Below are 12,673 nucleotides of genomic sequence, written 5' to 3'. Positions count from 1 at the left end.
ACTATAGCATAGTAAAGCCAATGAGCCAGAAATTAATTTATGAAATACTTGAGATTTATTATAACGGCAAGGATTTAAAGTATTTTTATTTTCAATAAATTATTTAATATTATTTGTACATGTAGGAGTAGGAGTTAGTACAGAGAACATAACACTTTATGGCACATAATTATAAACGATTATTTCTGTGGTAGTATCCTTGAAGACATCTTGCAACATGTCTTTAACTTTATGCCAATCCAAACCGTCTAGACCACAGCCAATACGTGGTATAGCCAATTTATCAATGCCATTTGTGAGCTGCCGAGATACATACGCACAATAAAAACAATGAATTAGTGAAGAAAACAAAACAGAATGTAGCATTTATATATAAATTTCCAGTTATAGTATCAAAGAGTATTGCTTATAATATAATGAAGAATAAATAAAGCTGCACTTAGAAACTAATAAAGGTCATATTTAGAAGAACGCAGGAAAAAATCAGTCTTCAAATCTTTCTTTTTATATAGAGAATAGCTTATATTACTCACCATATGTGTTTTCATTGCCAGCAGCGAATCATTTAGTGTTTGATAAGTTGGTTTACCCCAACTGCTCTGTTTGGTCACCAAATAATATATGAAGCGCGACTTGTCCCGCAAGATTGCTACACCACCAGGTTTTACATTTTGTTGCTTCAGTTTTGGAATTTGTCCAAATTTGTTTCTACAAGGTTTTTAGTATAATTTAAAGTTAAATTATTCATTAATATATTGTTAAACTAACCGCTACTCACCTGAATTTTACAGCAATACCCTTTCCAAGTCTCATATCTGCTGCTACGCAATGCGCCATTGAATATTGGTCATCGGCGCTAAACAAATCGCCACTAATTTCCTTAATTTTGCAAGTAGACATGTTTTTCAACCGTTTATTATTATTTAAATTTAATTTTATTTAACAATTAGCAGCAATTAACAACTGGATTCCCGCGAAAGCTTTTCAGATGCCAAATTTATCGATTTTGTTATCGATAGTTGATTGTTGTTGATTTTTTAATAAACTTGTATTTTTTAATAATAAGTCAACTTTTTAAGTTAGAAATAATAATCCAGTAGATAAATAGTTATATTTTACATGTTCAATAAAAATAAATAGTTAAGCCTTAAATTATAATAACATTTGTATATATTATTTCCACTTGAAAAAAGAACCTCAAGTAGAAGGTGTCACGCTGTATCACTAAACAAATAATAATGTGTGTAACATAAACTATTCCTTAAAATTATTATCTAAAAACCTCTGGAATTATTCTGCTAAAGCTTAACCAATCTAACATTAATAAATAGTTTATTTTAAAGCTCTTTTAAATAGTTTTTAATATAAATTATTTTATCCCCCTAAACTACCCTGTCACGTGATGTGCAAGCATTCGGCGCTTTCATGACGTTTCCTAAATGTCTACTTGACAAGCCGCAAACAGCAACTAACTTCATTTCAGAAATGGCGTTTCCTGGTTCTTTTCGTCATCGTTGTCAACAGAAAAAGGTGAGCATTTATAAAGTTTCGGCGAGTACATCAGTTGGCACGTGGAAGATGTAGCAAAAAAAAGTTTAAGAACCTATAGAGGATATTCCTGTGTATGGTGCAATATGGACAACAACTTCCTAATCATTGGTAATTGACTTTTACAATAGATATTCACACGTGTTTGACGCACAATGTGGGTTGGGTTCCCGTGTCAACTGGTGTTATAATAAATTGATTTCCATGATGATCGAATAAGCAGAAGAGTTCTTGAAGACTATTATTCATCACCCAAGACTGATAGAAAACAACTAATTTCCTATTTGATTTGTTCATTTAGTGCTACAACAAAATAATTAATGCAACATTTCTGTTTTCAGACTCGAGATGGCCACCACATCACCGCATCTTAACTGGTTGATCATCCGCAACAACAACTCCTTCCTCTTGAAGAAGCGCGATGTGAAGAAACCTTTCAGCACTGTAAGTAGCTAATGGGCACTACTATTTAGTTTAAGTTGGCAGAATTTTAAAGTGATGTTATTTTTAATTCACAATGATATTTGAATACTATATGATAGGAACATAACCAACTGATTTCGTTTTGTTAACTAAAATTTATTTCATATTGAAGTTGTACTAAAATTTTATTTTCCCCCCTTTTAGGAGGCCAACAATTTGACCAATGTGAGCTCTTTCCGCTACAGCGGTTTGGTACACAAGAAAACCGTTGGTGTTGTACCAGCTGCCGACAAGAAGGGATTCTCGGTCGTTTTGAAGAAGGGCAAATATGCTCAACGCCCCGCTAAGAACACAGTACGTGTTACATTCAAGTCAGGTCCCAGAAGATCGTTGAAGAAACTGAGGAACCTCTTGACCGGTGCTAAATACCGCAAGGATTTGACACAGGTAGGTTATGTTACAATATGCGGTTACTACAGTTAAATTTATTATGATGATACTCTATTTTTAATGCTATTACACCAAGATCGCAGAACGATTGTGTTGAGAAACCATACTGATTGTTAAAATTAATTGTTGAATATAAAATATAAGCAAGCACATTTTCTAAACATATCTTTCTCTATTTGTTTTCAGGCTGCCCTCCGCCGTGCGTCTGCCGTGCTTGCATCGCAAAAGGCTGCTCCAGCAAAAAATGTTAAGAAAGCTGAATAAAAATTCGATTTTGTGAATTGAGTTTGTATTTACAAATGTTGAATAAAACATAAAAATTTGTAATTCTGTAATTTACTGTAAACAATATGGTTCGAAAAGTCTCGTCCTCGCTACAGTCAAGTTGTAGGGAGTATTTTAATTGTTACCAAAAATAAAATACTGAATGAAAGTGGAAATCAAATTTTTATTGTAATGATATAAGAAGTACACAAAATATGTAGAATAATGGAATTGTGTTAGGTATGATCAATGTAATCAAGTACAATTTATTGACTGATCATGGTTATTTATAATTCATGGATTGAAATTTAAAATACACAATAGAACAGAATTTTAATAGTAATATCAGGCATAAGGAAGTCGATGACATCATGAATGCGTATCGGCCATTTCGGTATTTGTTTTTGTAACAGTGAATACAAGAAATTATCTACTTTCCCGAGGTTGAACGATCCCACTTTACTTGACTGGAATTAACACAGAACTTATACTAAGGATTTTCAGAAGACATACGAATTGTGTATATGCATGTTAATTCTATGTATAAATCTAATACATGCTACCAACTAATATTTTATTGGTAATATCAAAACTACGTGCCTTATGTAGTGAGACACTTATAACACATCTAACATCCCTTGCCCTATCAAGAGCAACATTCGACATAGCTCGGGTCTCGTGCTTTCCTTTCGATAACGTCGATCATAATATTCAACTATCCCCCACCAAACACACTTTTAATAACCACTACAAGAACAACTCCAATGAAAAGAACCACAACAACAACGATTATTTCGGCTCTTTGGATACAGATATGGGCAAACGCTTTAAAGACTATAATTGGAATGAAAGCGCTTGCAATGTCCGGTTGCTTAATGCACAAATGCAGTGTTGAGCTAGGAAAAAGGCAATGAGAGCGGAAGTCGATAAGGATAGCGTCAAATAAGAGGAAGAATTAGTAATCCTCTAACAAAAGTTAGGCCATCTATGTAGACTAGTAAAAACTTCTACATATCCAGACTAGACCCTGACATACTCAACATATGTATGTCCTGCATGAAAGAGTCCCCGCATGACCCTAACCACCTCTTTGCATGCCCCCTTAATCCTACTCAGCTAACACCCCTTTCCCTTTGCTCCGACCCTATCGGAACAGCTCGTTTCCTGGGCCTTCCGTTATATGATTTCTGTTACAACAACAACATGAAGTAAAGCCTAATTAAGGATCATCATGAAATTCAGAGCAGGGATCTCTGGTATAAATATTACGAGGGAGAGCCGGTAAAAACTTAGACTCGTTAGAGAAACAAGTAAGGGTGGGCTATATTCGGAATATATGTATATGGTATAAAGTCCAATGTAAGTTTGAAAACCCCAATCATATATGGGAACTAGGGGAAGTTGTGATCCGATTTCACTCATTTTTGGCTCGGAGACATATTGTTAGAAGAAAAATATTTTATCTGAATTTCTTCAAAATATCTGCGAGATTTACAAATACTTTCGGTAAAAAAAAGATAAGAAGCACTGAGGTTCTTAAGTTCAATATATGGGGCTTTGAAAACGTATGGTCTGATTTCGTCGATTTTTAGAACGGCGTTGCCACACTATGAATACAATATTTCTGTCGTTTCTGTTCCGATATTTTCACTAGTGCTTACTTTATATATTGTAAAGTAAACTATACAGACCGACTTCAAAGTTCTGGTATATGGGAAGAAGACGTGCTTGTGAACCGATTTAGCCTATTTTCATACACCATCGTTGGGAAAATATTATGAACCGAATTTCATTGAAATTGGTCGAGTAGTTTCGGAGATATGGTTTTTGAGCCATAAGTGGGCGGAGCCACGCCCATTTAAAATTTTGTATACCAATTTGTGTGCAGCCCTTCTGTACCATCTTTATAACGAAATTTAGGGTTTCTTGTGGTTTTCCTTACTGTATTATAGCATTTTAAGTTGTTTTCAATATAGCCTTTGTATGGGAGGTAGGCGTGGTTATAATCCGATTCCGAGATCCGATGAAGGATAATTTTTGAACTGTATAAATTAGTACATAAAAAAATGACTCTAGAGAGTTTTCTTGATATAGATTTATTAGCTTACGAGATATGTACAAAAAACTTAGTAGGGGGTGGGGCCACACCCACTTCACACAAAAAATTACATCCAAATATTCCTCTTTCTAGTGCGATACCGTGTACCAAATTTTATTTTTATAACTTTTTATATAGCACTATATCACTTTATATGTTTTCGGTTTTTGCCAGTTGGTGGGCGTGGCAGTGGTCCGATCCGCCCATCTTCGAAAGCCTTCTTATGAACACCTGTACAATGTTTCATCAAGATATCAGATCAGCTTGCACAAACGGACGGACGGACACACAGACATCCGGATCTACTCTACTTGTCACCCTGATCATTTTGTTATATATAACCCCATATCTAACTATGCTCTAAATCTTCAGCCACAGCCTGGCAGAAGTTATTAAAGAAAAACCTGTGTGGGTCATATTCTACAGAAATATGTTCTAACTGTCAGCTAAAAGTGTGCTACGTTTGCACTCAACGTGTAACCGTGTTCACTTCCATTTTCAATTCACAGAATTCACAAGTAGTGATCTATATCGACTACCTTACAATGGGTAAAAGGGCCATATGGATTTAATATGCCGATTTATTAGGTCGATTCGCAGAAAATACGGGTCCATTTGTCTGTAAAGAGCTACACTCTAGCTCACATCTCCGCCGTCCCTACATCGAAATTGGTAAAATTAGTCTACGAACTGCTCTCCCATTCACCATATTTGACCCGAGCGACTCCTTTTTGAATCCCAACTAGAAAAAGTTACTCGCCGGACAGAAATGTTAGTCGAATTAGGGGATTATCGTCGCCATGAAGACCTTCTATGTAGACCTTTTGAAAGCGCATTTTTCGGGCTCAAAAAGTTGGGTCGAGTATATCGAGCGAAAAAGAGACTACCTTAAGAATTAAATTATGTACCATTTTTACGAAAATATCGTTTTTCTTCCACAGACTTAGTCTTTATCGGACCGCTATTAGGTGTATACCCAAAAGATGTGCATTTAATTATATTATTTTATTCTATTTTATTGATAATGATATCACATAATCTCTTGGTAGTTATGATCTTGACTATACTAAGCATATTCTAAATTCAAATTAATGTAAGTTTCTAAATATACCGCGTATTTGTTGCCTTCGATTGGTCATCCCTTCAGTCTTTCTTAATGATATTCTCAATGGTGAAAGCGGAGGTGAGCGCCTTTGGTTGCGATTGCAATTGCGGCTGCGTCAATGGTGGTATGGGTTGCGTGCTACGGGCCGGTGTGATGGGTGTGAAGGCGCTGGGTGAAAATGAGTTTGCTTGTCGCGAGCTATCCACCGAACTGTTGCTGTTGGAGTAGGCGCCACCCGAGAGATCGAAGTTGTCCATGTCACGAAATGAATTCTGGCTACCGTCTTGATTTGTGCCCAATAAAGGCAACATTGTGCCCACATGTGGCAAGGTTAGATCGTGGTGTGCGCTCAGTTGCGTTGTGGGCCCGGCGGTGCTGGTGGTGATGTTCGTCTGTGTTGGCGGTTCATTTCGAAAGAGTATATTGAAGGGCGCAATCGAAGCCAAATACTGACGGTGCAATTCGGTAATACGATCGGAGTAATTTAAACCCATTGGAGCAGGATGTTTGTTGCAGTATGTGTTGAGATCACTTTGTGAAGCAGCAGACGGTTCGTCCATTGTGCCGTCATAAGTCTGATGCTTATCCATCTATTGAAGTCAGCAAATTAATTTTCTGAAATTTTATTAAAGACATTCTCCACTCACTTGATAGTTATCCTCAGAGCCGCTGGAGCTTCTAATGCAATGCCTTTGTCGTCGCGTGCGCCGACGGCGATAGTTGCCTTGTTCGAACATATCGTTGGCCGATGCGTCCAACATCCAATAGCTTCCTTTGCCAGAGCTGTCGTTATCGTCAATTGTATTTTTATCACGCGGCACCTTCACGAAGCAATCATTCAGAGAGAGGTTATGCCGTATGGAGTTTTGCCACCCTTGTTTGTTTTCCCGATAATATGGGAATCTGATAAGAAGAGTGAGGGATTTCTAATGTTAGGAGGGATTAAAGTTTCACATTTATTGATCAAGGGTTAGTTTGGTTTCGTTTAGTAGGTGTAGGTAGTTTATATCAACCGCACTCTTGCTAGTGGAGTCCCTACAGTTAGTAGAAGGTTCCAAACCCTTTCTCGCCTATATTATTTTGGTGAAATCAATAATAATACCGGAATGGGTTCTTCGAACTGCCTTCCCTTAGCAAGATCCATCTCGGCACTATCATGGGTGTGATTATTGGACGTTCTCCAATAGGTATGCAAGCGGTGAGATTAGGGATCCTTGCAGATACCAACTGTCACAGCTGTTTGGCGGAAGACGCGGTGGAATCATCTAAGCATTTCAATGCTCAGTATTTGCCCTATTGAGGTGGAAACACCTTGGTAGGCACACCTTCGGCGAACCTTGCAAATTGACTAGAATTGGCATTAGCCAACTTTTTTTTAATATATTTCAAGCGCTTTGTCAAATAGTGAGGGTTTTTCTGATTCATTAGGAGTTTTTTGATACCACAAAGGACGGTGTTCATAACTATTGAAGTGAGATCTTCTGCATATGCAGAGATCTGCCTTTTAAAAGGATGAAAAATCGATTGCAAACTTACTTATAAATAATATGTAAGTATAATTATGCTCGATTTATTATAATTATGTTTTCGGGTCTTGGGAGAACGATTCACACACATGGCACATGGAATGAAGTTTCACTGACAAGAACACTCAGTATGAGAGTTTTTATTGAATTAACGCTAAATTGTAAGCTTTAGTTCAAAAGATGAAGAAAAGCTTGAAAAGAAGGGTAAATAGATACTCTTACTATAAAAAATAAACACATTTTTGGTTAAACTTTTTAGTGGCTTGAGAGTCGTGAAGGCCATACTCCTTAACGTATATCACAGACAACAAACTATTAAACATTTATTCTGTTTTAATACAAGTTATTAAACAATCAAAATAATCAAAAATTATAAAAAAATAATGCTGTTAATACTCTCTCAGTTTCCATATATGTATAATATATAATGAATTTCGTTATTCAATAGGACTCTATGCCTAATATGTGGATTAAATTTTGTGTCGTTGTCATAAAATTAAATATATGTATAAATTAAAAACAAAAATTGCGAGACTAAATAATGTTTGGTTACACCCGAACTAAGCCTTTTCTTACTGGTTAAATAAGATTTGCTTTGTAAAATGGCATCTAATTGAATAATTTGTTCTTCAAGAGTTTCAAAACGATTTCAGTGGGTCTGCATCCAATGAGGAACACAATGATTATCTCGCATTAATCAAGTTTAGAATAACAATATGCAATATTTTGATTGAACTATAATGATATTCCATATTGGATGGAAAGTATATGAAATTCGTAAGAGAGTTCTAGACAAGGAAAATTTTTGGACGCTAACGGTACATAAAAGGAGAGAGCATTAGAATTTCAAAGGATGCAATTCATCCAAGAAAATGTTTAGTTTGGTGCAAAATAAGGATTCGTGTCGTCAGTGGATCGTAATTTTGGTAAGGTATGTATCTTGAAATGACAGATCTCAGGAATCGTTGTCATATCTAATTATCAGGTTAGGATAAATAGCTGCGTTCCGTTTAAGGCATGATTCTGTAGTATCGCATTGAGCCAAAATCTCAGTCTGACGGAAGAGATGTTTTAAAAAATTTCCTAAATTGTCAAAAAATATATGTATATTAACTTTGTTTTGTTCCAGTTTTAAATTGCGCTGAACAATCTCAATTATGCTCTACTTGAGCAAGATCAGTTCCGTTTATAAAAACAGAGAGAGTTGGAAAGCCGACGGAATTTGGATTGGATTGGTTTTTATAGTAACCTTCTGAAAATACGCCAAATAAATACAACCTTTTAAGATTTATGAAGGCTTGGTAAGGTCAACGGTATAGTTGGAAAGACTAGAATCTCTGCATATTTTGTTTATGAAATCAAAAATTTAAATTGACGTCGATGGCCTATCGTTGAAAAAGTATAAAGAAAGTTCCATTTGTTTGAGCTCAACTCTCTTATAAAAAAAATGTGCATGAGAGCAACAACAAAAGTATGTTTTCCGTACGAAAGATAAAGGTTTGAGGAAGTGAGTGCCATTCTTTGAACTCAAGTTTAGACGTTTTCAGAGACATAGATAGTGTAAAGCTGTCGAGTGAAAGTTCTTACAGGAACTTATTTACTTGATGGAATCTATATGGTTTATAACTTTCAGTCGATCTTAAGTCTACTAAGTGTTAGTTTAGTTAACACTAGTATACATTAGTTTCAGTTAATAACCACACACACTTTTAATATAGAATTTACACTTTTTTCTGAAATTACTTTTCCATGATGAACTTGTAGATGCCACTGAGCGTGAGTCGTTGATTCGGTGCGCTGCTGATGGCCATCGCAATTAAAGCGATATAGGAGAATGGCGGCTTCTCCGGACGATGTGAGCTTTGCAGGAACGATAACGGCATTGACCAGAAACTCGGATTAATGCGCAGAAACGGATTCAATTGTTGATAATAATAAGCGGCGGCCGCAACATTATTCTCCGACAACAAAGCGGCCACCGACGGATTATTCGCACAAACATATTCGCCGCGCGCCAATTGCAGCTCATCCAGCGCTGGGGCGACGGTGGGATAATACGGTGAAGGTAGCATCATAAAGTTTATATTATTTCCCGGACAATAAATCACAACACTTGCACTTAGTAACTTTGAAATAGTAACTGTAGCACTTAACACTTATGTGAATAATAGTGAGTTCTTTAAAGATTGTTTGATAAAAAAGCGCGAAGTTAAAAACACGAAATCGCCGACGCGTTGCTCTACGTTACGCATACGAAACGTTAGTGCACGTTAAAAAAAATTCCAAATGCTATGGAGAGGCGGAACACCATGAATGTGCGATGATCTACTACAGACTGGCTAACTTGCGATACTAACTCTGTGGAGGAGTTTGGAAAATTTTGTGTGAAATCACTTCCCTCATTTATCTCAGCACTTGCTTATGTGCACACACACAAACAGTTTTTGTTTATATGCATGTAGTTGTGTGTACACAAGACTCTTGGAAAAACAATGGTTGGCTGTGAGGCTGTGCGCTTGACTTGCTGGCTGGCTGGCAGGCGATCCTCATAAACACTGCGGCGGTGGAGGCGCTTAGGCAAAGGCATGCCTCCGTGAAACAAATTAGAGCGTAAGTGTGAGAGCGCATTTGCATACTAACACATAGAGAAATAGACATACTCACATACATATTTGTATATATATATATATATATATATATATATATTCATATGTCTATATAAGTATGTGTGTGTGTATAGGCGCCCTGCTATGTGGAAGCAGTAACGTATGAGTGATCATAATTTTTCACTGTTTGCTAGCTTATTTGTTGTTGTTGTTGTTGTAAATATAACGGGTGATTTTTTTGAGGTTAGGATTTTCATGCATTAGTATTTGACAGATCACGTGGGATTTCAGACATGGTGTCAAAGAGAAAGATGCTCAGTATGCTTTGACATTTCATCATGAATAGACTTACTAACGAGCAACGCTTGCAAATCATTGAATTTTATTACCAAAATCAGTGTTCGGTTCGAAATGTGTTTCGCGCTTTACGTCCGATTTATGGTCTACATAATCGACCAAGTGAGCAAACAATTAATGCGATTGTGACCAAGTTTCGCACTCAGTTTACTTTATTGGACATTAAACCAACCACACGAATGCGTACAGTGCGTACAGAAGAGAATATTGCGTCTGTTTCTGAGAGTGTGGCTGAAGACCGTGAAATGTCGATTCGTCGCCGTTCGCAGCAATTGGGTTTGTGTTATTCGACCACATGGAAGATTTTACGCAAAGATCTTGGTGTAAAACCGTATAAAATACAGCTCGTGCAAGAACTGAAGCCGAACGATCTGCCACAACGTCGAATTTTCAGTGAATGGGCCCTAGAAAAGTTGGCAGAAAATCCGCTTTTTTATCGACAAATTTTGTTCAGCGATGAGGCTCATTTCTGGTTGAATGGCTACGTAAATAAGCAAAATTGCCGCATTTGGGGTGAAGAGCAACCAGAAGCCGTTCAAGAACTGCCCATGCATCCCGAAAAATGCACTGTTTGGTGTGGTTTGTACGCTGGTGGAATCATTGGACCGTATTTTTTCAAAGATGCTGTTGGACGCAACGTTACGGTGAATGGCGATCGCTATCGTTCGATGCTAACAAACTTTTTGTTGCCAAAAATGGAAGAACTGAACTTGGTTGACATGTGGTTTCAACAAGATGGCGCTACATGCCACACAGCTCGCGATTCTATGGCCATTTTGAGGGAAAACTTCGGAGAACAATTCATCTCAAGAAATGGACCCGTAAGTTGGCCACCAAGATCATGCGATTTAACGCCTTTAGACTATTTTTTGTGGGGCTACGTCAAGTCTAAAGTCTACAGAAATAAGCCAGCAACTATTCCAGCTTTGGAAGACAACATTTCCGAAGAAATTCGGGCTATTCCGGCCGAAATGCTCGAAAAAGTTGCCCAAAATTGGACTTTCCGAATGGACCACCTAAGACGCAGCCGCGGTCAACATTTAAATGAAATTATCTTCAAAAAGTAAATGTCATGAACCAATCTAACGTTTCAAATAAAGAACCGATGAGATTTTGCAAATTTTATGCGTTTTTTTTTTTAAAAAAAGTTATCAAGCTCTTAAAAAATCACCCTTTACATTTATACATATATATTTTTGAAACAGTTCATAAATTCTTTGCTGCATTTGTGCATCGCTTGTATTGTTGTTGTTGGCCATGGCTAAAGCTACAACTGATTTGTTTGCTAAATAAATAAGCGACCTACAAACGACTAACAGAGGCAGTCGTCAACTAAAAGCATACATACAGACATACCCATACATATGTATATGCAGCTACATACATACATATACTCTACTGGAAAAAATTAAAGCATCAAAAAAAAAAATCCAAATTTTTGGGCAAATTTCTACAGGCCGTAACTTCGAAAGAAATGGTCGTACAAGAAATCGATAAAGAAGGAAATTATAGCTCCAAGTGACTAGTTTTTGAATTTTAAAAATTTTTAACCTCTACGGTTTTTGAGTAATCGTAGAAAAACCAGCAACAAAAAAGTTTTAAAATTTTTTTTTGGTTTTTTTTTGGTCTATTGGCGTGGAAATTTGTTTTTTATTGTTGCTCGAAACTTCTCCAATCGCAGACAACTTGTTCCTTAACTTGTTTTTTTTTCTGTTTTAAATTTAAGCTTTTTATGGAGCAAAAATGTGGAAAAAGCTAGGAAAAATTATTTTTTTCTCATTTTTTTAAATTATGAGCTTTTCAGAGCAAAAAACGTGATCCTTTAATTTGTTTCAAAACTTTTTTCAAAAATTAAAGGATAAATTTGATTTTTTGTAGGACTTTTATGGACATATTGAACTGTAAAAGGCACACTTAACATTAGTGGTTTCCTCAATATTTTCGATCTAGCGCTCGATATTCCAAAAAAGCACCAAAAGCCTTTTTTGTTGCATTTTCAAATTCATGTGACAATAAGAAAAACATTTTTTTTCGGAAAAGCAATGGCTAGTCGTTAATGAGAATTCATTCAAGTACTTGAAACCCAACTTTAACTTTCTGTGCGATCATTGGTTGCTGAGATATCGATAATCAAAAACAAAAGGATCCTTTTCCATTAGAAGACCGATGTCTCGGCGAGAAGTGGACGTATCGAGGTGTTCAAAAAACAAAATTAAAGCTAAATGAACAAAGTATCCGATCCCTATAGTGGTTAAGCTAAAACAATTTTTTCCACGCCCGTAGACCAAAAAAAAAA

General features: G+C 36.4%; 3 protein-coding genes and 1 non-coding gene across 4 annotated transcripts; 2 read left to right on the top strand and 2 right to left on the bottom strand.

Moving 5' to 3' along the window:
- Positions 1-54: 54 nt before the first annotated feature.
- On the bottom strand, positions 55-1,008 carry LOC105220777 (ADP-ribose glycohydrolase OARD1). The gene is made up of 3 exons (XM_011197275.3): positions 779-1,008; positions 534-708; positions 55-300 (listed from the first exon to the last, which is right to left on the bottom strand). The coding sequence occupies exons 1-3, from the start codon at positions 898-900 to the stop codon at positions 157-159; spliced, it is 441 nt and encodes a 146-aa protein (XP_011195577.2). The 5' UTR covers positions 901-1,008; the 3' UTR covers positions 55-156.
- Positions 1,009-1,474: 466 nt separating this feature from the next.
- Positions 1,475-2,756, top strand: LOC105220783 (60S ribosomal protein L28). Its single transcript, XM_011197289.3, has 4 exons — positions 1,475-1,530; positions 1,890-1,992; positions 2,176-2,418; positions 2,608-2,756. Exons 2-4 carry the CDS (start codon positions 1,897-1,899, stop codon positions 2,683-2,685), a joined length of 417 nt encoding a protein of 138 aa, XP_011195591.1. The 5' UTR covers positions 1,475-1,530; positions 1,890-1,896; the 3' UTR covers positions 2,686-2,756.
- Positions 1,743-1,818, top strand: LOC114805333 (small nucleolar RNA CD11). The gene has a single exon (XR_003753347.1). It is a non-coding gene; the product is annotated as a small nucleolar RNA CD11 (small nucleolar RNA).
- A 2,830-nt stretch (positions 2,757-5,586) lies between the features above and the next one.
- Positions 5,587-9,892, bottom strand: LOC105220784 (fork head domain-containing protein L1). The gene is made up of 3 exons (XM_011197290.3): positions 9,158-9,892; positions 6,536-6,791; positions 5,587-6,478 (listed from the first exon to the last, which is right to left on the bottom strand). Exons 1-3 carry the CDS (start codon positions 9,487-9,489, stop codon positions 5,927-5,929), a joined length of 1,140 nt encoding a protein of 379 aa, XP_011195592.2. The 5' UTR covers positions 9,490-9,892; the 3' UTR covers positions 5,587-5,926.
- Between the last annotated feature and the right edge of the window lie 2,781 nt (positions 9,893-12,673).

The sequence above is a fragment of the Zeugodacus cucurbitae genome, chromosome 4, assembly GCF_028554725.1.
Source record: "Zeugodacus cucurbitae isolate PBARC_wt_2022May chromosome 4, idZeuCucr1.2, whole genome shotgun sequence".
Classification (NCBI taxonomy): Eukaryota; Metazoa; Arthropoda; class Insecta; order Diptera; family Tephritidae; genus Zeugodacus; species Zeugodacus cucurbitae.
The sequence above is the reverse complement of the archived record's forward strand: the minus strand, read 5'-3'. Positions and strand labels throughout refer to the sequence as shown.

Coding starts and splice junctions, on each gene's coding strand:
- LOC105220784 (XM_011197290.3), bottom strand. CDS start 9,489: ATGATGCTACCTTCACCGTATTATCCCACCGTCGCCCCAGCGCTGGAT. Junction 6,792..9,157: donor TACAAGTTCATCATGGAAAA/GTAATTTCAGAA, acceptor TCTTCTTATCAG/ATTCCCATATTATCGGGAAA. Junction 6,479..6,535: donor GCTCTGAGGATAACTATCAA/GTGAGTGGAGAA, acceptor TGACTTCAATAG/ATGGATAAGCATCAGACTTA.
- LOC105220777 (XM_011197275.3), bottom strand. CDS start 900: ATGTCTACTTGCAAAATTAAGGAAATTAGTGGCGATTTGTTTAGCGCC. Junction 709..778: donor GGTATTGCTGTAAAATTCAG/GTGAGTAGCGGT, acceptor AAAACCTTGTAG/AAACAAATTTGGACAAATTC. Junction 301..533: donor TGGCAATGAAAACACATATG/GTGAGTAATATA, acceptor GTATCTCGGCAG/CTCACAAATGGCATTGATAA.
- LOC105220783 (XM_011197289.3), top strand. CDS start 1,897: ATGGCCACCACATCACCGCATCTTAACTGGTTGATCATCCGCAACAAC. Junction 1,993..2,175: donor TGAAGAAACCTTTCAGCACT/GTAAGTAGCTAA, acceptor CCCCCCTTTTAG/GAGGCCAACAATTTGACCAA. Junction 2,419..2,607: donor ACCGCAAGGATTTGACACAG/GTAGGTTATGTT, acceptor ATTTGTTTTCAG/GCTGCCCTCCGCCGTGCGTC.